The sequence below is a fragment of the Mytilus edulis genome, chromosome 4, assembly GCF_963676685.1.
Source record: "Mytilus edulis chromosome 4, xbMytEdul2.2, whole genome shotgun sequence".
NCBI classification, from domain to species: domain Eukaryota; kingdom Metazoa; phylum Mollusca; class Bivalvia; order Mytilida; family Mytilidae; genus Mytilus; species Mytilus edulis.
This window is the reverse complement of record NC_092347.1, coordinates 97,552,233-97,578,286: the sequence shown is the minus strand read 5'-3', so window position 1 is coordinate 97,578,286 and position 26,054 is coordinate 97,552,233. Positions and strand designations below refer to the sequence as shown.

At 31.4% G+C, this 26,054-nt stretch overlaps 1 protein-coding gene across 18 annotated transcripts in view; it reads right to left on the bottom strand.

The window, feature by feature from the left end:
* Window positions 1–26,054, bottom strand: part of LOC139521190 (tetratricopeptide repeat protein 24-like) — a 47,511-nt gene that overhangs the window by 5,592 nt on the left and 15,865 nt on the right. For 2 of the 18 annotated variants that reach the window (XM_071314513.1, XM_071314512.1), the window contains exons 5-16: window positions 25,147–25,370; window positions 24,750–24,782; window positions 23,971–24,053; window positions 23,577–23,594; window positions 18,451–18,648; window positions 17,175–17,207; window positions 15,192–15,391; window positions 14,448–14,536; window positions 13,795–13,898; window positions 12,574–12,827; window positions 6,681–6,795; window positions 1,521–1,544 (exon numbers count right to left, since the gene is read on the bottom strand). In XM_071314513.1, coding sequence (XP_071170614.1) covers window positions 1,521–1,544; window positions 6,681–6,795; window positions 12,574–12,827; window positions 13,795–13,898; window positions 14,448–14,536; window positions 15,192–15,391; window positions 17,175–17,207; window positions 18,451–18,648; window positions 23,577–23,594; window positions 23,971–24,053; window positions 24,750–24,782; window positions 25,147–25,370 — 1,375 coding nt within the window. Of the gene's footprint in view, window positions 1–1,520; window positions 1,545–6,680; window positions 6,796–12,573; window positions 12,828–13,794; window positions 13,899–14,447; window positions 14,537–15,191; window positions 15,392–17,174; window positions 17,208–18,450; window positions 18,649–23,198; window positions 23,214–23,576; window positions 23,595–23,970; window positions 24,054–24,749; window positions 24,783–25,146; window positions 25,371–26,054 lie in introns of all 18 variants that reach the window. The other 16 variants (XM_071314523.1, XM_071314515.1, XM_071314517.1 and 13 more) reach the window with 16 other exon arrangements.

Below are 26,054 nucleotides of genomic sequence, written 5' to 3'. Positions count from 1 at the left end.
GTTCTGCATTACTATGTAATAAATAAATTGAAAACTCATGCAAATGGTATTTTAAAATAAAAAAATTGAGAAGAAAATTGTCATTTGATTTGTTTCTATTAACTTTTAAAATTTTTGTTACTATAGTAAACACTACAGTAAACATTTATTGCCTTCTCTAACAAAGAGCTTCGATTCTTTTGTTCTATTTCAACTGGGTTTCTGCCTGAATGGGAAAATATGAGACACAATGTTTATATCATGGATAAATCATGACTAGTATTGAATAAGGAGATTAAAGCTCACATTACCATTGCCATGGTATAGATTTGATAACAAAGAGAATATTATATATATTCACAACCTCATAACCACTGATAACACAAGAGGAAATACCCTCTGATAGAATTGATACAAACTCCTACCTCTTATTACATGTACATCAACTTATTAAAAATAAGAAAATGTGGTATGATTGCCTGTACCTGTACTGATTTTGTGTCATATATAATTACATGTACACAGACACATACCCTCTGATGACATGAATACAAATTCATGGTCTCAAAAACATGAACACCAATAAATATGCTTTCAATACATATACAAACCTTAGAAACCTGTAAAATCATACCTTCTGATAACATTTACATATTCATAGAAACCTATGTACAAAAACACATACCCTCAGAAACATGTACAAAAACATATACCCCAGAAACTTGTACACAAACTCATACCCTCATAAACTTGTACACAAACTCAAATCCTCAGAAACATATAAAAATAACCTCATACCTCAGAAACTCTCACACAAACTCATACCCTCAGAACTTGTATAAGACCTCATGACCTCAGAAACATGTACAAAAACACATACCCTCAGAACTTGTATAAGACCTCATGACCTCAGAAACATGTACAAAAACACATACCCTCAGAAACATGTACAAAAACACATACCCTCAGAATCATGTACACAAACTCATGCCCTCAAAACATGTTTACAAACTCATGCCATGTGAGAATATACAATGTAAATTAGGTACACAAACCAGTTGAAACTAGCAGAAAATTGAGATAGATTGAAAAACTACAGGCTGATTTGTGTCCAGTGGCAAGTTTTTCAAATAAATATTCACGATTGGTTCAATATATATTATAATACACAAAATTTGTTAGGTGTTGAATGAATACAATGTGTTTTGTGAACAATGTTGATCATGACGTGATATCATTATTGTGAACAATGTTGATCGTGTGATATAATTATTGTGAACAACTTTGATCATGTGATATCATTATTGTGAACACCTCGATCATGTGATATCATTATTGTGAACAACGTTGATCATGTGATATAATTATTGTGAACAACGTTGATCATGTGATATTATCATTGTGAACAATGTTGATCATGTGATATTAATTATTTAGAACAACATTGATCATGTGATATCATTACTGTGAATAATGTTGATCATGTGATATTATGTAAATAGAGGAGTATTAGTGACAAGGGTAAAGGGCAAACTATGTACCGTTCTGATAAGTCTTCAACAAAACTGGAAAAAAGATAAAATAGATTTTAAATAACATGATAAATCTTCAGCACTGTAAGAAATGTAAAGATTAATTTTTATTGTATCACTGGTGACAGTCAAGTACTGAGCCTCAGTCCTGTTATGTGGAAAATGATTAATGCATTATATTAAATCATCAGTTATAAGGAGATGTATAACAGTTTTTAAAGAGGGAAACAACCATTTACAAAGAGAAATAACCCTTGCTTCAGCGTAAAATTCTGATGGGATATTTAACAAGATGACAAACCATTACCTAAAGAGAAAATGAATGTAATAAAATAAAAGGACTTAGAGTACATTGTATATCATTTATTGATTTATATAAATTGATTGCTGAAGATTAATTAAAAAATCTTGTATAAAATATGACTGTATTACTGGTATTTTCAAAATGTTGTGAGGTACAAAATGTACCTTGATTGACTTCATAGGAAATGATTTATTGTAAATTCAGGTAATATTTTCTAGGATTCATTTAAGTTAAAGGACTATTTATTCAATAATTGAAATACCACGATATATAATAGTTTAAAACAAAGGTATGCAAGTACAAAACATAGGTCATGGTGACCTAAATATAATCTAATGACCCTGTTTGGTATATAAGTTCTTGTAAGAAGATCAGAAAATCTTTGTTGGCAAAATATATTACTCAAATGTCAAAGCACAAGTTGGATATCGGAGATTTTATAGCTTACACAACAGTGTCGTTAATTGTAATTACATATCCTGAATTTATGTGTTTAAGTTGCTAACATTACGTCATTTGGTCCCTGGTGGATAGTTGTCTCATTAGCAATCATACCACATCTCCTTATTTTATATTAATCCTAAACTAAGATCAAATTCCTGTTAGAGCATCATTTTAAATTATTGAAAGCTATCATTTTGCATTACATCACAACAAGCCTCCCTCCCCTTTGACAATCTAGATCGAATGACGTAAAAGTACATATTCTAACATTGAATAAATATTTAACATTGTAAGAATTGTATGACAATCAGCTAATTAGAAGAGTATTAATTTACATTTGGTTTCAATACATCCCGTCATCATAACACCCTCAGAAAATTGTCAGGAATATATCCAATCATTTAAGTAGTGTTTGAAAATTTACAGTAAATATACATTAAATGTTTTTAAACCATGGTCAACAATGGTCTGTCATTTACAAAAAATATCTAATCTACAAACCTTCCAAACTTCTTGAAAAGTATAAAAAAAAAATGCATATAGGAACTTGATATCTGATATTACTGCTGAACTATTGCAGGAGGCAATTTAAGAAACATATTCAAAATCAAACTCAGAACTTTAATATTAACTAGAACCTGAAATTCATGATATATGGATAATAATTTAGTCATTTATGATTTATGTACAAAATGCAGGTCATATAAATGTTTTGTATTTGTAATGCTAACATTTTATATACTGCACAAACTGTGCAAGATCCTCATGGGTAGTAAAAGTTGTTATATACCCATCCCCACACTATCCTATATACTACTGATTTATACTGTTATATAGTCTCATAACAGGACTATATAACACTGATTTATCATTATAAATAGTTGAAATATAATTCTCTAAAGAAAAGAAAACTTCTCTTTCTTTCACACCTGTAATGAAAGTCTACAGGGTTTTAACATTTCTAAAAGCTAACAAATAAATTAAAAACAGCACAGCAAAAATTATAAAATATTACTGATATATCATCATGCAAACTTAAATGCAAAACTAAGAAAAATCAAAAGCAGTCAACAGAAAATTGTAAATCTATAAATGCTCCAGACATTTTCTCAGCAGAACATAAAATTGTAAATAAAAAAAGACAGATAAGTTCAAGGTCACAGAACAATTCTGTATTGGCATATATCTAGGTAACCTAATAAAGTAAGCACACTGACCATAAGATGGTCATTCAAGTTGGAACAACATTTCAGTGCAATATCTTAGAAACAGAGAGATATAATCAATATCAATTCATAAGTTCTCATCTTAGTCAAAAGAATCCTTAAGTTTGTCCATCATTTTGTAGGGCTTACACAAAGTGGAACGTTCAGTTGGGTCAACTAGCCTGAAATTGTATTTTTTTTTCAAAAGATTTTCAGTAGATAAAATAAATATTATTATGTTCCTTAATAAAACACTTCAGTTTTCATCAATTTAAATATCATGGATTATATTTACTGTACACAGGGAAGTGTGTTTTATGTTTATATATTTGCTGGGATAAGAATAATTTTGGCATTGGTATAAAATTTACCAATATCTGCTTATAAGTTGACAAATCATAATGATATAATGAAATGACATGACAGTAAAATTATGTCATAATGTCTGAAATGACAGTACAACTATGTCAGTGTCTGAAATGACAGTAAAACTATGTCAGTGTCTGAAATGACAGTACAACTATATCAGTGTCTGAAATGACAGTACAACTATGTCAGAGTCTTAAATGACAGTACAACTATACGAGTGTCTGACATGACAGTAAAACTATGTCAATGTCTGAAATGACAGTATAACTATGTCAGTGTCTTACATGACAGTAAAACAATATCAGTGTCTGAAATTACAGTTTAATATGTCAGCGTCTGAAATGACAGTAAAACTATGTCAGTGTCTGACATGACAGTATAACTTTGTCAGTGTCTAAAATGACAATTACCTATGTCAGTGTCTGACATGACAGTAAAACTATGTCAGTGTCTGACATGACAGTAAAACTATGTCAGTGTCTTACATGACAGTAAAACTATGTCAGTGTCTGACATGACAGTATAACTTTGTCAGTGTCTAAAATGACAATTACCTATGTCAGTGTCTGACATGACAGTAAAACTATGTCAGTGTCTGACATGACAGTAAAACTATGTCAGTGTCTTACATGACAGTAAAACTATGTCAGTGTCTGAAATGACAGTTAAATATATCAGTGTCTGAAATGACAGTTAAACTATGTCAGTGTCTGACATGACAGTATAACTATGTCAGTGTCTAAAATGACAGTTAACTATGTCAGTATCTGACATGCCAGTAAAACTATGTCAGTGTCTTACATGACAGTAAAACTTTATCAGTGTCTGACATGACAGTAAAACTATGTCATAATGTCTGACAAAACAGTCTAACTATGTCATTATGTCTGACATAACAGTCAAACTATGTCATAATGTCTGACATAACAGTCAAACTATGTCATAATGTCTGACATAACAGTCAAACTATGTCATGATGTCTGACATAACAGTTAAACCATGTCATAGTGTCTAGCATGACAGTAAAACTGTTTTTTTAGTTTCTGACACAACTTTTAAACTATGCCATTTTGTCTGACATGATAATACAACTATATCATTGCACAGTTTACCCTTGGAATTATGATTGACGACAAAAACAGTCAAATATGTCATGGTGTCTTAGCTTGTGCTCAGCTTTACTGACAGCTTTGGCTTTAAAACTTTGTGGTAAATATTGATACAATACAATTTTCAGTAAACATACAGAACCCAAAATTAAAATGTGCCTTATCTTTACATTGCTTAGTTCTCTGTGATTGGTAGGAATGACTTTTAAATAACAATATTGTTTGAGAACTTTTGAAATGATTTTTGAAGTATAAGTACAAATCTACTTACATGCTAGTGTAGAAATAAAAGTTAATTGTAGAAGTTTTATACTATCATTCTTAATTGACTTTTGATAACAACACCTGGTGAACATATACATGCACAAATTGAGTTTGATCAGGACAGACAATTATGATGAAACAAGTAATTGTTTTCAATTGATTTATTCGATTTAGAATTGCTATAGCATATAAAATAAATCAGCTTTTTATTCCTCTGTGTATATTTTTGCTTTTTTAAATTAAAATCATTGATACAGAAAAACATGTATTAATTGAAAAGCATACAGATGTATTTAATTATAGGAACAACACTTGAAGTTTGAAAAAAATAACAAGTTTTATTATCTCAAATCTGAAAGACTGTGCATGCTTATTACCAAAGTAATGAGATAATTTCATTTATGGTGCATGGGGTATAAAAACTTGATAGACTACAAAATACAAATCTGTGATCATACTGATAGCGCCTGGATATTAATGAGATGATTTTATTTTAGGACCAAAAGGGAATTAAATCGTGAGACTAACAAAACAGCCATCAATATTAATAAGTTAGTTTTCAGTTTAGCTCTTTTAAAAGTACAATTTTCTTTTTTAGAAGAGCTATCTTTATCTTTTTTCTGACATCAATGATTTCAACATTGCATTACTTTACTAAAGAAAATAATCTTTTTTCGTTTTGAAACTCTTCTTTGGTTTTTCTATTAATGAACCCTAATTTCCTCTTAGTATTATTAATACTATTAAAATGAACTTAGTTGACCTATATTTCTCAACATGGACTTGAAGTGTAGGGAAAATTGTTTTCATATGAACTATTAAATTAAGTTTTTTAAACCAATTTAGGTCTAAAGTATGTCAACAAGAACATATTTCTTATGTCCAAAGTTTTAACCAGATATTTGTTAGACGAATGTGTTTATGGGACATAGATACTCCCCCTTGCTTGTAATATATCTATACTGCAAATTCAGCAGTTGTTCCATTTTTAAAGGGACATAACTCTCAAACTCAGAAGAGTGAAAAAGATATCACCCAAGAAGAATGAAATAGAAACCTTTTAATACTACCATTTTATAGGTTCATCTAAAATTTTTACATGAAGCTACAATAATGATAAATTGTTTATCTAAATATGAAATCTTGCTTCTATCATGTTTTCACCAGAAGGGCTTTCAAAATTAAAAGTTTATAGGACTTATACAATTAAAAATAGCTAAAATAATCAAACAAATGCTAAGTGTGAGCTTATAGTATATCAATCAGATCATGAAATTATTCCCAAACTTTATTATTTATGTCAAACAATGGCAACAACTAATTCACAGGATAAATGCATTTATGTAAATTAATTCTTTTGATGTGTAGCTAATCATTGTATGTTTCCATATAAAGAAACTGGTGCAAACAAGCATTGATTAATATTATTCAAATCATGCAAAAACCAAAAATCTAACACTAATTGCAAACATACTTCTCTCCCCTTGGTAGACTGGAGAAATCGGTAAAGTTTGGTTTTTTAGCATGGAATTCGTTATCATCATTGAGTGATCTTGATGGTATGGTTTGATAGAGTGGATCCTCCTCGTCTACAGAGAAAGAAAGTGGTCTAAGTGGTGTAATTATAGTATTTATACTGGTCAAGTTATTCCCACATTATCACATGGACAAGACATCTTTTACTCAATCAATTATTCTATGTGGTAATGGCCTTACTTAACACAGTGGTCACATCTAAGGATACAATTAATCAATTCATACAATTTAATGCCATTTCATCTCATTTCTTTCTGACCCTATTTTTTTAAAAATTCTATGAAATAAATGGACTTGATTTTACTGATATGAATTGATTAGATAGTATATTGAACATTAACCACAGTATGTTCCTCTGTTACACTGATATTGTGCCTGATATTCATATGATGAAGACATAATCTTTCAATCAGTTTAATTGAGGTCTGGAGCTGGCATGTCAGTTAACTGCTAGTAGTCTGTTGTTATTTATGTATTATTGTCATTTTATTTATTTTCTTTTGTTACATCTTTTGACATCGGACTCGGACTTCTCTTAAACTGAATTTTAATGTGCGTATTGTTATGCGTTTACTTTTCTACATTGGCTAGAGGTATAGGGGGAGGGTTGAGATCTCATAAACATGTTTAACCCCACCGCAATTTTGCGCCTGTCCCAAGTCAGGAGCCTCCGGCCTTTGTTAGTCTTGTATGATTTTTAATTTTAGTTTCTTGTGTATAATTTGGAGTTTAGTATGACGTCCATTATCACTGTACTAGTATACATATTTTTAGGGTCCAGCTGAAGACCGCCTCCGGGTGCGGGAATTCTCGCTACATTGAAGACCCATTGGTGGCCTTCAGCTGTTGTCTGCTCTATGGTTGGGTTGTTGTCGCTTTGACACATTCCCCATTTCCTTTCTCAATTTTATGAATTGATTAGATAGCATATTGAACATTAACCACAGTATGTTCCTCTGTTGACTTTAGCAATAACAGTCTTTTCTTTCCATATAAAAGAACATCAATATTACAATGTTATATCACATAGAATAGCTTCAACTTATAACTTTTAATTGTAATATTAATTACAACCACAAATTAAAGAGATGAATAATAATAATAAAAAAAACAGAAAACAGAAAAGAAAAAAGAAAAAAAAACATCCCCTTTCAGGTAGTTCAGGATCATATCCACCATTTTTGAAAGGGGTACAAAGTTCAACAAATCTGAATGGGTGAGAAATTTAAATGTAAGTTTTGGGAAAATGAATCTAGAGAATTCCAATTGCTGATATTGCTTACTGATCACCAATAAAATTGAGAAAGGAAATGGGGAATGTGTCAAAGAGACAACAATCCGACCATAGAAAAAACAACAGCAGAAGGTCACCAACAGGTCTTCAATGTAGCGAGAAATTCCAGCACCCTGAGGCGTCCTTCAGCTGGCCCCTAAACAAATGTATACTAGTTCAGTGATAATGAACGCCATACTTATTTCAAATTGTACACAAGAAACTAAAATTAAAATAATTCAATGCATACAAATTGACCAATTATTGGTCCATCTAGGGAGAGAGTTAAAATTGCAACTGTAAACTTATATTAAAGCATGAAGCAGAATTATAGCTTCCTATAACACATAATAATTATCTTCATTCTAAAAACACCTTAGATATAAGATAGGAAATTGATTTTTCTATTTTAAGATATATTAACAATGGCTTACTTGGTCTTTCAACTTAATTATTCTAATAATAAATTGGGTCAATTACTGCATATGATATTAACTCTGATTAATTTTCTCCCTTTTTCTATTTTTAGTTCCTAGGTCTATATTTCAACAATTTGTTTTGTTAAAATGTGCTTATTTAACATGATTTTCAAAGCAGATCTTCTTAAGACAAATGAGGCATTTTGTTTGGGTCACAACTGAAATTGAAAAAACAGTCCCATGACAAAATAAAATTGAGAATGGAAATGGGGAATGTGTCAAAGAGACAACAACCCGACCAAATAAAAAAAAAACAGCAGAGGGTCACCAACAGGTCTTCAATGTAGCGAGAAATTCCCGCACCCGGAGGCGTCCTTCAGCTGGCCCCTAAACAAATATATACTAGTCCAGTGATAATGAACGCCATACTAATTTCCAAATTGTACACAAGAAACTAAAATTAAAATAATACAAGACAAACAAAGGCCAGAGGCTCCTGACTTGGGACAGGCGCAAAAATGTGGCGGGGTTAAACATGTTTGTGAGATCTCAACCCTCCCCCTATACCTCTAACCAATGTAGAAAAGTAAACGCATAACAATACGCACATTAAAATTCAGTTCAAGAGAAGTCCGAGTCTGATGTCAGAAGATGTAACCAAAGAAAATAAATAAAATGACAATAATACATAAATTACAACAGACTACTAGCAGTTAACTGACATGCCAGCTCCAGACTTCAATTAAACTGACTAAAAGATTATGATTTCATCATATGAACATCAGGCACAATCCTTCCCGTTAGGGGTTTAGTATCATACCATCATAACATATATGAGAAGAACATAACCCGTGTCATGCCAACAACTGTTTTTAGAATAAATGTGTTTAGTTCCTATGCAAAGACCTTTTCAGTGACTCAATATTATCGCCAAAATATGCAATCTTTAATGACTTGACAACAGTATCGTAATTATATCCCTTCTAATAAGTCTATTCAAAGGTTTTGTAAGTTTCTGATGTGAATACTGACACCTTTGTGCTTTATAAAGAATATTTCCATAAAAAATTGGATGTGAAATACCTGAACGTATTAGAAGTCTGCATGTTGAGCTATATTTACGAATGATGTCTTATACCAATGATAAAATTTAGTAAATGTTTTGACTAGTTTGTGATATCGAAAACCCTGGTGTAATAATTTTTCAGTAATACATAAATTTCTCTCGTTAAAATCTAAAACATTATTACATACACGAGCGAATTGTACAAGTTGAGATATATAAACACCATTTATAAATCTGTTACTTTTTGTTTTTAATAAACTTTTGTATTCATCAAATATGTTACAGATTGGACCAGATAACATAAGGGAATAGCTGAAATTGAAATGACTAGAAATTAAAGTCTAATATATTGTTGGGTTCAAAATCTGAAATAAAAATTCCCATGACAGAAGTTTCAAAATCTGTTATTTTTATTATCAATAATTTTTTGTTTTCATCAAACATGTAAAAGATAACAGATATGACCAGATAACATAAGGGAATAGCTGAAATTGAAATAGAAATAAAAGTCCATTATAGGTACAACATCAAGCAAAGTGATTCACATGATGTATAGAAATATAGCTTAAATCATATATCACTGTCAAAATTGGTATTGCATTAAAAATATACAGTAAGCAAATGTACAACAAAGTGCAAACAACACTGCTAACTTAGATCCTTTAGGCAATTACTGGAACAGAAATGGAAAATATATACTACTCGTATAAAAACCACTAGCAACAAAGCATAGATAAAAGAAGTGAATTGTGGATGTCATTGCCTTTGTAATCTAATGGTGAGGACCAAAGGAATTCAATACACTGTTAATGATATTGCAGTCATAATAAAATATGCCGTTATTACCAATTACTCAGGTCATTTAAGTTCTCAAGACTATATTAATGGAACAAAGAGTTGAATATGATTACAAAGTTCAGGTCAGTACTGACAATATCTAACAAAATCAATGCAGGTTGATACATATCTTCCTCATCACCCATTGCTTGTAAAAATGTCATCTAGCTTGGATTTTTTTTTGTCTTTATTTAAATCACGTAAAGATGCCCTAACAAAACATCCTTAACCTTTAATTTATAAAGCTTTGGTTAAATGTGGACTAGCAGTTCTTGGGTGCGAATCCAGTATTTTGAAAAAAAGGGGGAGTTGTGTATATAGTTCTTCATCAGATGTATGCCATGCAGTATTCATTTTCAATTGTTTTTAATTGAATAGGCTAGATACTATAGTGTACATGATATAAAGAAAAAAATGCACAAACAAAAGTACAAATATGTCAATGACCTTTCTTCTACAAATGTGATATATAGCCTTTGTGGTTTGATCCATCATTATAGACTATATCTTCTCACATGGGGATATTAACTTGTGAGTCATCATTTATTTAAAATTTGAATGCTTCTTTTTGCAAATTTTGTAAAAGCCTTGAATAAAGTACATTTTGTATGAAGTGTGGAAAAATTCATGCTTAAAATGTACACACAGTTAACCCTTTAACAACCCTAACTAATTACTAAAAGAAGCATTCCATATCTATAATTACATTTTTTATAGGCTCATGAAGTTTATCAAGTTTCAATTTTATTTACCTCTGAACTTTATTGTGGAAGCTTGATTCATCATGATTGGTACATTTCATTTAAAAATGAAGGTTGATTTCAGAATGTCAAAATAACATAATGAAACATACATGTTGTGGTATTATTGTGTTTTACATTCTCACACTCATGGCACTCCCATATTTTATTGGTGGAGTTAGTCTGAGTACTCACAGGGAGAGAACAACTGACCTTAGATAGGATAAATGGCAGTCCCAGTAAATTAAAATAGGAAACATCTGCAACTGTATGAGTTTGTTTCAACCTCCGAACTCAGTGTCAACAAGGTTGTGATCCGTATAAATTAACTACTTTGACCACTTGGCCACCAAGACCCCTAAGCACCATGAATAAATGAGTATATTACAATTTTATGTTGAACTAGATTTCTTCGTTGGAACACAAAATTTATTATTGCACAAAAAATCCAATTCTTACTTTATTTTCTTTTTTTTACAATTTTCCCTAAAGTTTCCATATACATGTACCTTAAAATTAAATTTCAAGTCATTATAAAGCAGATTACTTTGGAGCTAGCATATTATCTTTTAAGTCCAAAAGTCTTTCTAGCATATTACAAATTTGCATAAATTTTAATGGTATAATGCGATCAAGAAAATTTGTGTGCATTTGGTGTACAGAAATTTTAAAAACATTAAAGAATGGCAATGTTTGAACTATTGTTTTCAATTTGGAAGTTGAATTATTTTCATATGCACAGTTTTAAAACTTAAGTGATTATACAGTGGTTTAGATAGGAATTTAAATACGCAATTTTAAGAATTCAAATTCTAATCATTAGTGAGACTAAATGATTAAAGTAACGATACCTTTCCCAAGGTGAATAGAAATGTTTAAAGAAATGTCCAATCCAATAAAAGATTAAAGGTATGTTGTTAAACAATGGATTTACAATTACTGTGCTTATCCTGTGACCTTTGGGGTATCACAATAGCAATGGCTCAAACAGTTTACCAAGTTTATAAAATCTATTTATGATAGAAGTTTCCATGTCAAAATTAGATCTTCTTATTCAGCGACTCATACTATAGTAAGTCATTTTTTTGTTTGAAAAGCATGACAAAGATATCAACTAACTGGATCTAGATGGTAAGTATTACTTTTGATTTTACAGCACTCACTTTAAACTAACAACATTTCACTTAGCAATCTGCTAAAATATTTTACCAGTTGATCAGTTTGTGGGAGAAGAAATCAAACTACAATTTGGTAAACTGTTTTAGCCATTGCTATTGTGATACCCCAAAAGGTTACTGGATAAGCACTGTAAATATTAAAAAAAACTTCAAAATAAGAAAACCCATGCAAAAATAATAATATTAAATAAGCTATTCTACATCTTAGAAGTCAACAACTATCTACTACTAGCATTATTATTACAAGATTGCACTAATAATAGATCATTTAAAGGATAAATTAGCATGTGATATATTATGACAACATGTAGAATTCACCTTCTCCCTCATTATCATACTGTCCACTAGCTCGGGTTCCCATATTGACCCTCAAACTCTCGGAATCTTCATTTTCTAGATAGTTGGGATGTTTTTTGGATTTGTTAATCTCACCTCTCTCAGGTCCTCCATCAAAGTTAATATCTGCATAATTCATTTTCTTTTTGGAGTCTGCTCTTCCCCACGGCTGTTCGTAGGTTTTGATTTCTCCAGATTTTGGTAGAGAACCTGATGGCACTGGAGGTGGTTCATCACTAAATAGAAAAAAACACAATATAAGCATCTCAAATAATTTTAAAGTACCCCCCTTTTTTTCTGGTCATGAGCTTCAACTTCTACAGGCTAAAAATATATATAATATCATTTAACAAAAGGGAAACCCTTGATAACCATGTATGCATCTACAAGAATTAATACTATACTCTTTATGTATCACCTTTTTTTTAATAAAGACTTTAAGACATATCAACAGACTCCAATTGGCATGTATTGCTAACTTGACATCTATGGCAAATGTCAAAATGGGATCCAACTTTATCAAACCAATTCAATCTTTCTTTTTCTTAATGCAGCACAATTTAACCTGACTTCTTTGCAGGACTGATTTGTTTTTATCAGTTCTAAAATTCATTTATAATTAAGAACAATGTTTGAATAACTAGTGCTGTAGTGGATTAGTCATCTGTTTTCAAAAGTGTCAATTATAGTCAATAAAAACAGATGTAGTCATAAAGTGATGATAATAACTCACAGCAGGCTTTTTGGCTGGTGAGCTAAAGAACAACTTTCATTGTTAACTGCACAATGTTTGCCATAAGATTATAATGTTTGTGTGTTGTGTAAAGGGGAATAACTCTAAAAATTATGATTTTTTTTTCAATTAGGTTGACAAATTACTTTGAATGCAGTCAACTATATTTGTTTAAGTTCTCAAGATATATTATTCTATATCATCAATTATTGCTGTGAAATTATGACATATTTTTTTTAAATAAATATGATGATTTGAAGTACATACATCCATTAAAGATTTCACTCTTTGAAAATAACATGAATGTTTTATAACCTCACAGATTTAGATTAATGTTATAAAAAATCTTCTTGTAAAAAGTGAACCATGTTCTCACTATGTTACAGATTAGATCTTTTTTTAAATTCTCAGAAATGTCATTAACTGATGCATATATTTCTCATGTCACCTCCCCCAGAGTAGTTACTCACTCTGATTCACTATCTGTACTTCCTGACTCTGACCCAGATGATGAGGATCCTGTTTCACTAGAGCTTTCATCTCCATTCTGAACTTTAGCTTCAACTTCTACAGGCTAAAAATGTATAATATAACTTAACAATTAGGGTAACACTTAATTACCATATATGTGTCCACAATAATTAATAATAAACTTTGAAAAAATAGAACTGTTTTGAAAAATTAAAAAAATAACATTTTTTTTTTCAGTACAAATTACCTTTCACTACAATGGCAAAGTTGATTGATTGATTGTTGATGATTCAACACCACTTTTTAATGGCCACTTTTTATTACATGGCTGTCAGTTTTTATGGGTGGAAGAAGCAGGGGTGCCAAGATAAAACCACTGACCTTCAGGAAATCCTAGTCAATTATAAAGTTGAGTGCACCTGCACAAGTGGGGTTCGAACTAACAACCTCAGTGTTGACTGGCTAGGTGAGGACAGAAGTAGAAAAACTTAAGACCACTTGGCCATCGAGGCCCCCTGGCAAAGTTGATCACATATATTTTGTTTTAAGTCATCCCCCAGTAGTACAATATAGAGTTGTAAAGGCAAGATATAATCACTGTGGTTACAATCAACATATACAATTAACTTAGATAAAAGTAAATTAAAGAAACCTGTTTTCTTCTGTCTTCTTTGTGTCTTCTGTCCATCTTTTCATTTCCTTTGTCTTTATCATCTTCTGATTCAGAACTATCACCTTCACCTTGAATAACAGAAAAATTTCAAATTAAAGTCTAAATACTTTTCTCCTCTCCTTGTTAGAGAACATACACTCAGTATTGACACACTACTTAGACTACTTGACCACACAGGTCCCATTAAACATAGAGATTGGTTTCCCAATACAACAACAACAACAACAACAACAACAACAATTTTTATTTGTCAATCAAGACACCCCCGGGAGCAGTACAATTACAGTTTGAATTAAAGTGTACAAATAATTGTGGTGATTTTTTTCATTGAAATTACAATACATGACAATAAAACTAAAACTATATAAGAGAAGGGAGACAACAAACACAGTATATATTCTCAAAGATAATGAGTGAGTGAACACAATCAGTACCGTTTTATATATAAAAGATGAAAATGTTTGCACAACCAAGTTTGATAGCTGATCAAAGGGCCTTAAATCTTATTTTTAAAATAAATTAACTATATATGCTGCATTATGGAGTTATTCTTTTTTTATGTAAATAAAGTGATAAAGTTTATGAATAGGATCAAAGTGGTTAGGAACCCAGTTTTATTGTTAAAGTTTATTATTAAAGTTGATAAATAAGTAAATCATTTTGTTAAATAGCGTTTCAAATGGTACAAATCTCCCTTTTTAATCTTAGCGAAAATCAACCTACTTTTATTAATTTTTCCCATCTGTTCAAGCACAGCCTTTTTATCTATATCTTCTTCAGATTCTTCAGAAGTACTTTCTGTTTCTTCCTCCTCCAAACTGTCGTCTGATTCAGATCCATGTATAGATCTGTTTGATGCGGTTTCCCTATTCTCAGAATGCTGAGAAGCAAACTGCTTGGACGCATCAGTTCTTGACTGAAATCTAAAAAAGAATAAACATAAAAGTACCGGTAAGCAAATGTGGTACGATTGCCTATGATACAACTCTCCTGGTACGTCATAAACAAATGAAGCTCTGTATTATATACTGTAGCTGTGAAAAAATACCACAAAAAATGTACTACAGACAGGCAGAAGGACAGAAAGTGGACAACCAGTATACCCTTTCTTTAAAGTAGGGTTATATAAAGCTCTTACAATGTTTACTGCAAACCAATTTATTTTTGCCTATAAATGTATATTATTTCTGAATTTGTAGTACTGGTATATCAGTCCTTGATTTGCACATAACTATAGCTAAAGCAACCCCTGTTTCATGACCCTACCCTGATATGACTTTATTTCATAATAGTCTAAAAAAAAAATATAAGGATACTAAAATATGTGATCAGCAATATGATTTCATAAAATTTCACAATATCAATAGTTTCACAAAAAGTAGATAAATTAAAAAATTTGGAAGCAATTGGAAACTTATGTTTCAAACTTATGACTGTAATTTTGTTTGGATTTTTTGAATCAGATATAATTTAGAATTTCTGAGAAAAATTTTAAAACTTGCTCACAGACACTATAAAAGGATGGAAGAGCAGTGCTGAGTGATGGTATTAGATCACACATGAACAAACAGTTTTAACCTGTAATACTAGCACTACAATCAAAAGGACAGATCATTGTGTCTGGTATCAATACAGATTGTTTTTTACAATACATTTGCCACAAATTGAACTAGCAATTAGCAAGACAATCCAATACATGCAAATGTTCAGGTTTAATGGTTTCTGATAAATCCAGAAAAAAACACTCCAGATAAGAGAAATTTAAGGTATTTTATGTTAATAAAATACTGTTTAAAAACGCTGAAATTTCATTTTGGTATAACTATTCAAAGGAGATGGTTCATGAAGGGTTTAAATTGGCCCTAAATTTTTTATGTTTTTTTAAATCAGGCAATTTTTTTTTACAAATTTCACTTAGAAATACTTGTGATAATACTATTAAGACAAAAATATATTTTTTTGGCACCTTCCTTTAAAATTTATGAAGTTTTGCCCCCGTAAATAAACATTATTTGTATTTCAAGGTCAATTTTGGTAATTTTATTCCATATTTTATTTGTTTTTGGCATAATTAACCATGGCTGCCCACGATCCCAAAAGGTTTTATATTGATGAATTCTATATTGAAATTGGAATCTTTTGGTTACAAAACATTTGGATCATAGGTGGCGGCCAAGGAATCCCTAAAGCTTTTAGGTCTGAAAATTGTACAAAATCTACATATTTTGACAAAATGTCCAAAATGGGCTTACTTTGGAGAGTATTTTGTACTTTTATGAAAAGAACTGATTAATTTCACATGAAGGCTTTTGAAATAGATCCATTTACAAATCAAATTGTGACTCTTTTGGTGTTTTATGAATAAGTTGATATTTTAGGCCATTATCATGAGATTAATTCTGACCATAAAATATTCCCTTTAGGTTCTAAAAAAATCTTTAAAGATAAGGTTCCTTGTAAGATATATCCCTCATGATAGTTTATAAATATTAATTAATTAAAATCAGTGTCATTTAACAATCAAAGTGAAAGCTCAGTTACAAGATGGAGAGAAACGTTATTCGAATTTAAAATCGTGATCACCTGTAACAAAATCACACAAAAATGGTTTGATAAAATGGTAACAAGGTATCACTGCAGCTGTGCAGCACAATTTTTACAACAAATCTGCCACAAATTGAACTAGCAAGTCAATACAATACATACACAACTTTACTAGTTCTTTTGTCTTGTTTCTTTCTATAAAAGAATTACAAATACATATCTAATAACAAACATTTAAAAGGAAACAATAAATGAGTTTTTGATCAATACTATAGATTGTTTTTAGACTTTAAATCAATTTCAGTTTACAATTAATTAACGTAATCATTTTTTTAATGAGAATTTATCTGTGAGTTTTCCATGCAAAAACAAGTATCCCTTGACAACCTTTTCTGATCAGTGTTTTCTCAAGTATATTTGATTAATTGATTGACTGAACGGAGTTTAATGCCACTTTCAACACTATTGGCTATTTTCAATGGCAATCAGCATTTATTAGAGTAATCAGAGTGCAAAGAGATTTGATTAGATTTTTGGTGTTTTAACGCCACTTTTAAGTACCACTTTTGGGTTTTTTCGTGACGTCCATTTTTTATTGGTGGAGGAATCCAGAGTGCCTGGAGAAAACCACTGACCTTGGACCACTTTTGGGCTTTTTCGTGACAACCATTTTTTTATTGGTGGAGGAATCCAGAGTGCCTGGAGAAAACCACTGACCTTGGACCACTTTTAGGCTTTTTCGTGACGACCATTTTTTATTGGTGGAGGAATCCAGAGTGCCTGGAGAAAACCACTGACCTTGGACCACTTTTGGGCTTTTTCGTGACGACCATTTTTTATTGGTGGAGGAATCCAGAGTGCCTGGAGAAAACCACTGACCTTGGACCACTTTTGGGCTTTTTCGTGACGACCATTTTTTTATTGGTGGAGGAATCCAGAGTGCCTGGAGAAAACCACTGACCTTGGAAAGGAAAACTAACAATCCTAGTCAATGAAGATTGGAGTCGAGTGCACCCACAGGAGCTGGGAACAAACTTCAGTGTTGACTGGCTAGTGATTACAGTAGTTACTGCTTAGACCACTCAGCCAAGACCCCTGAAGAGAACAACCAGAAATATACCTGTTTCCCCGATAACCATACATTCTACGTTGGATTCAGTATTATTCTTGAGATATTAATTTTAGAATGGATTAACATTGTAAAATATGACTTCCAGTAATGATTTGGAAACAGACTTTAGCTACAAATACTGTGACTCAACAGTTTTAACTGTCCAGGATTTGTTTTCAATAAAACACAGGGATAATTCAGAATTTAATTTGTGAAGTTTTGTTCAGCAGCTAAATAGTAAAGTGAATCCTTAGTCTACTCTGGAATCAAGACAATTTATTAACCAGTTTTTTTCCTTTTCTAGAAAAGTAATCACCCAAAACCTACTTTTTATCTTCTTCCCTTTCACTATCGGTTTCCTCCTCAGATGAATCCTCTGACTCAGACTGGACGGGCATCATTGTCTCCCCTTGTAGGCCACTACCAGATCTAGGTGTCAATTCAAACGGCTCCATCATGTCAGACAACCCTCGGGCTACTTTACTGAACCTCTTTGATGTACCCATCTTATTAACACGAACAAATCTATAAAAAAAAACAAGAATGGAGACACTGTCATCTTTACATTAGATTATAAATCACCAATACAATTCTATCAATTTAGCTTAAATTTTTTTTCCCTCTGGTTTAACATGTCTTTGCATATCCTGCAAAATTTATTGTTACTATAAATTAACAGTAATGAAAGTGACATTAACATAGAAGCAAGAGAGATTTCCAGCCAGTTTTACATGTGTTTGGAACAGAACTGTAACAAGAATGTGTCCTCAGTACACGAATGCCCCACTCTCACTTTCATTTTCTATGTTCAGTGGACCGTGAAATTCGGGTAAAATCTCTAATTTGGCATTAAAATTAAAAAGATCATATCATAGGGAACATGTGTACCAAGTTTGAAGTCAATTGGACTTCAACTTCATCAAAAACTACCTTGACCAAAAACTTTAACCTGAAGCGGGACAGACGGACGAACAGACAGACAGACGGACGGACGAACGGACGGACGGACGCACAGACCAGAAAACATAATGCCCCTCTACTATCGTAGGTGGGGCATAAAAAGAAGATTAAACTTTTAAAATTTAATAGAAATTGGTGTCAGCCAACTGTCTTTTGACCAAAGCACTGAAGTTCATAAAGTTGATTAGAAAAAAGATTGATCCATCAAAAGCTGTACTGAAGTATACAACATGGTCATTGCAAAATTCTTGCAAATGTACACAATGTTAACTAATAAATTGCAGTAATTGTTATAACTCTTCTTATGATCATAACAACCACTTTTTGAAAAATTAATAGAATGACCATGTTGTTAAATATAATAGAGTAACTGATTTTGCATGCATTTGCATACACTGTGGCCAAAGGAATCTAATGGTGGTACAATATTTTACAGCGGTGCATGCAGTAACCATCTTTTATTACCACGATTACATGTAACCATCTAATCATTTATTTATTCTAACTAAAGACAAAGCAATGCAAACCCAAACTCACCATCATTTATTTATTCTAACTGAAGACAAAGCCATGCATAAAACCCGAACTCAGCATATAAAAGTAAAGCCATTGAAGGTAACATTTTATATGACTTAAAATAAATCATCATTTTTAGTAATAAAACTAGCAACCACTAAGAGACTGAATAACTCACCTAGCAAAAATTTGCCATTTTTAAAATATATAGTTTTACTAAAAACAATCTGACTTATTTTTTTCTTCAATTATACAGCTTGGTAAGTAAGTCGATTCAAATAAATTAAAAGCTATTTAATTGTTCTTTTGAGAAATGCCAGATGAATTTATTACTTCTTGTATCTATAATGGTTTTTATGATACTAGATTGGATAATACTTGCACTTTAACCTTATATTGTATTTATAGCTATAGCGACATGTTGGCAGGAACAAAACAAAAGAAACTTTATACTAAATACCAAAGAAAGGATAAAATTTATGCTAAAGATATAAAGACAACGATGGATGCTTAGTGATGACCAATGGGCAATGTGAGCTTACAGTAGGATTGTGTGCTGGAATTATACGCAGGAAAAATGGAAAAAAATACTGGTAGGCAGTTTATGTAAGGACGTTTTATAAAAAAATAATAATATGGGAGATATATCTATTCTACTGACACTTACTCTGGTTGTCTTCTGAAATTTTATAAAGAGTCAAATATTTAATGTAATTTTAGGTTTTTACATCATAGGTTCTATAATTGTTTTACATAATGATCTAAGATTTATCTAAGTAGACAACAGATAAATTGGTTAAAATATTCAGGTGTTTGGTATGGATCAATGCTAGTGAGGTTTGGTCATATAATAAAAATGGAAACACTAGGGCATATACAAGGTGGTTTGATGAATGAACTAACAATTAACATACCCTTCATTGCAGATTTAGCAGTGTGTATTGACTTGTAATTTGTTTGTTTTCATGCAGAATATACAGAATATGAGAACACAAGTTAAAATGTGAATTATTTACACCAAGTACAATCATTTCAATAATATACAAGTTTTTATTTCAGAAAAAAATGTTTTGAGAAGTGTGGATACAGTTCTTTTACATGCAGATATACATTATATAGTATGAGAAAAAGTAACTAGATCAAGGGTACAATACTTCCTAGTTTTAAAAATTGAATGATTTCCATAGAGTAATACTGTGAAATTTAAAAGGAGCAAATGTTAGATTGGATTTGTTTGGGCCGAATGTCAGACTTTTCAAATCTCTCTTATTACTGTTTCCCATTTGTGTCATCAACTTGCTATCTTAATAATTCTTTGATTGATTGCTGTCTGTTTAACACCTAGTTAGTAGTGGCACATGTCTTGTTTATATATGAAAATGGAATTCAAGAACATTTACTTTCAACAATCAATAGCAAAAAAAGATATTATTATTTCATTTTCAAGCAGCACTTATAACACATTAATCTAACACATGCTCTCTAAAGTTAGGCAACAAAATTATCATCAAATAGCATCTACACTGACATAGTTTAAATCATGCTCTCTATCTATTGTATAACTATATCTGATGTAAAGGCTTATCACCTAAAGCTTTACATAAATTACTATCATTCTTTAGAACATTGTTATACACAGTATAACATTTCAATTTCTTGCACTGTAAAATTTAAAAAGATGCAAGACATTCTCTTGAACTGAATTTTAATGTGCATATTGTTATGCGTTTACTTTTCTACATTGGCAAGAGATATAGGGGGAGGGTTGAGATCTCATAAACATGTTTAACCCCACCGCAATTTTGCGCCTGTCCCAAGTCAGAAGCCTTAGATTTGTTAGTCTTGTATGATTTTTAATTTTAGTTTCTTGTGTATGGTTCGGAGTTTATTATGACGTCCATTATCACTGTACAAGTATACATTTTTTAAGGGGCCAGCTGAAGGACGCCTCCGGGTGCAGGAGTTTTTGCTACATTGAAGACCCATTGGCATACCTGTCAACCTCTGAAAATGAAAAGTCAGGTCATGACCTGCATTGAGAAAAAAAATCTCAGGTCATAACGCGTACGACATTTTGCGGGCTCAATTGAAGAACAAAAATATGTTTACATATAATTTATATAGTCAATATGTATATGAAACAGTTAGAACATGTATACAAGTTTATTTCAGACTATTGTTATATTCCATAGTAGCAGACTTGGCATTCTTTAAAAGAACTGCACTTGGTTTCAGTTCATAGCAATTGCCAATGCAAATGTGTATTCATTTTACAAGAAAGAAGAGCACACAGTGTATCCTTATTAAGATCAGCCCTAAACTCTGTAGCTATTTTCTTTACTAAAGAAAATGCCCTCTCACTGTCTGCATTGCTGTTTGGCAAAACCAGTAATGTTTTAGCAAGTTTTGACAAAACAAAAAATCTTGGCTTGTTAATAAAAATGTCATGCAACTTGGACATTTCTCCCCAAAATGTACCAATGTCAGTTTCAGGGGAAGTGCAAAGTGGAAGTTCATCTAATGGGGTCAACTGATAGTCACTGAACTCATCTTGTAGCTGTGTTGTCTCTTCATATAGTTACGTAGCTCAGGTAAACAGTCCTACATTTTGACTTTTGGTTACATTGAAAAAGACCGATAAAACCGAAGGTCGTATTACTTCTAAATACCGGAAACAATTCCGGTCAGAAATCCGGGTGAAACGGGTAATGTTAGAAATTCCTGGGACCCGCCGGGTAAAGAAAAACTCCCGGGTGAAAGGTGAAAATAACGGGTGTCACCCACAAAAAACGGGTGAGTTGACAGGTATGCATTGGTGGCCTTCGGCTGCTGTCTGCTCTATGGTCGGGTTGTTGTCACTTTGACACATTCCCCATTTCCTTTCTCAATTTTATTATGCATAACAAAATTTGTCAGTATTTAAGGGACATTGAGGGACAGTATTTAGGGATTAGAAACAGATCATGCAATAACTGCTTTAATATTCATAAAGGTTTCAAAATGACAAAAACTATTATGCAAGGTGAAATAGTTTCCTGATTGTTAGCTTTAGCTTGCATTATACAATTATGCATAACAAAATAACTACCAAGATAAAGTCAAATTGCTATACATATGTGTACTTATAACTGATTTTTCCTTCAAATTTTACATAACCAGAATTGATCATATTTAATTAATGAATTAGTCTTTAACTCTATACAAAATTTTAAGAGCTTTTTCTTTTGACCTCAACCCATACAGTAGTGCCTGTCTCCATACAAATCACTCTGCATCTTTTGTGCAAACAAGCAGGACTCATACTTAAAACATTCGTGAGGATTTGCAGAAACATAAAAAAAATGTCTGATAAAAATTTTAATTTCTATAAATGCATTGAGCTATTTCTTAAGGTGTCATGCTGGACTGAGGCGGCAACTTGATCTGAGAGGTGAGTAGTAAACAAAAACTATTAATTAAATTTAATAAAACTGTCAAATTGTAAAATTAAATTTTGACTATGGGAGCGTCACTATAAAACCATATTATGCAAGAAAATTTTAATAATATGACCTCTCAGAACAATTAAGGATTCTTAAAATATTTGATTTAAACCATACCTTGTTGAATGGTACCTAAATCATAACAATGCTAAACTTTATCATAACTACATCTATTATTTATTATTATCATGATTTTATCATTCATTAATTTCATAAATGAGAAATGTACCATAATTATAGATGTAAATGATCAAGGGAAACAACTGTTGCTCAAAAAGGACATTAGGGGGAGATAACTTATCTTTATCATTAGGGGGAGATAAAAATAACTGCAAACAAATCAGTTCCTACATTTTAGATTATGAAAAATAGGAACTTTTTAAGCATCAATCTCCCTTAAACTCTTAACTTGAAATACAGGCATAAGTTTGTGTGTTTGAATACTAGCATTTAGTGAATCGCAACCATCACAGAAAACCAAAACAATAATCTTACTTTTTCCTCATTTTTGGTCTGTGCAAAATTAAAGTAAAGATAAACATTTTTAATGAGTACAAATCTTATACTTACACTTATTATATCTTATATTTGCAAGCTAAGTATGATCAAAACAGTAATAAAGATTTGCTCGCATTATTTATTCCAAACATTTGAATCAAATTGGAAAAATAGCATTTCATTTCTGGAGCAAGGAGTCTTTATAGTAAAGTTAAAATATAATGGTCATATTTAATCTATCCAAAAATACCCCCAAAATTATAATTCTTAAATTCTACCAAAAATTTTATTCATAAAAAAAGGAAATGTTTAGCAAGAGAAAGGTTTCGTTTCATTAAGACAATTTTGAAAATATTCTGTTTCACACTGAAGTTTGACAAGTAAATGTTACCTCCGTGGTACTTCATCTGTCACAGGGCCTCCTACAGCAACTGCTTTTGCAGAACTGGGTCTTGTGGGTTTTTCAGCTAAAATCTGAATATAATATCAACAAAAAGTAGAATTAATTATAACCTTGAATGTTTTACAGAGTCTGAGATAGATTGATCATGCTTGTTTTATTTGTATCCTATTAACAAGATTTAGACCAGAAGCCTTGACCTCAGATTTTACTTATAATCTCTGATTGATAAAAATAATGTCCTCTCTTGCTCATAGTAAACAATTACACAACAGTTGTCTTGGATTTCATTTAATTATTTGGTTTTAGTTCTTTAAATCTTAATGTTTTTTACAATTTCCCTGTGTTTCTTAAATGTCTTGATTATGTAAAACTTTAAATTTAATCAAGTTTGGTAGTAAATCTGTACCACCATGTTACCAAAGCATGATTAGGAAAGTCAGGAGCCTGTAGTTTAGTGCTTGTCGTTGGTTCATGACTGTAATATTTGATTTTGTAAATTGTTTTGTTATACATGAGGCAGTTAGTTTTCTCAATATTCCATATGGCATTATTTTTTCTCATTATTGAAGCCTGTACAGTTGCCTATAATTGCTTACATCCACTTCATTTGAACTTTGGTGGATAGTTGTTTTATTGGCAATCATATCACATCTCCTTTTTTATATTAAGAATGAACACTAAATGCTTTATACTCTGTTTCCCTGAAAAGTCTTCTGCAACTTTGTTTTAAAGGAATAAGATTTGAATCACCATCCTCTTATTATTACCTTCTTATATCCAGATTTAAGTGGGTTTACATCCTGTAAGAGATAAAAGAAATTATTTTCATAATTGTTTTTTCACTTGTCTTCTGTATCAGGTAATATGTCTTTAAATAGTTCTTCATTAACCTGTTTTAGCTAAATAAGTGTTTTGATTTCTTTTTCTTTGAGCTACTGGATTCATCTAATTTTGTGGGTATCAATTTTTCATGGATTTTGGAAAAATGAGCTTTTTTGAGATTATTATTTTATGGTTTTTGAAAAAGTCTGCATACAAGTGAATAGAAAACAGAATGATACTAATCATTAAAATTTTGGTTCAAATATTCCTACGAAATCCACAAAAATTGAAGTTCCATAAGTAATAATGAATCAATAGTATCCAAACTATGGTTAACAGTACCTCTTTTCTAATGTGACCGAATGGTCTTTCATTGTCTTTAATTTGAGCCTCCAAGGCCTGTTTTAGTTTCTCTACAATCCTGTTTTGAGCTGTGATATTACTCTCCCTAGCTGCTAACACACCCAGAGCTTTCTTGAAGAATTCTATTGCATCATCAAACTTTCTCTCATTAAATGCAACAGATCCAAGTCCTTCAGAAACTTGCCAAGTGGTACGATTGTCATCTATATATGAAAAAAGATATTAAAGAATATTATATCCACTGTGTTATTCAAGTTTTTGTATTAAATAGAAACTAAAACAAGAATGTGTCCATAGTACACGGATGCCCCACTCGCATTATCATTTTCTATGTTCAGTGGACCGTGAAATTGGGTAAAAACTTTAATTTGGAATAAAAATTAGAATTATCATACCATAGGGAACATGTGTACTAAGTTTCAAGTTAATGTAACTTCAACTTCATCATAAACTACCTTGACCAAAAACTTTAACCTGAATTTCGCACTATCATTTTCTATGTTCAGTGGACCATGAAATTGGGGTCAAAACTATATTTGGCATTAAAATTAGAAAGATCATATCATGGGGAACATGTGTACTAAGTTTGAAGTTGATTGGACTTCAACTTCATCAAAAACTACCTTGACCAAAAACTTTAACCTGAAGCGAACGGATGCACAGACGGACGAACGAACGGACGTACAGACCAGAAAACACAATGCCCCTCTACTTTCGTACATGCATTTCCTCTACATAAGACTCAACAGTCGTAGTGAAAAAGCTTAGAAGTAGTTAACATGTTGAACTCCAGGATGGTCAAACAAAATTATAAATATGTACAAGGATTGAAGCTAGCATAATCATGGGAGTCTGAGAAATATTTTTTTTTGTCTAAAAAAAAACCA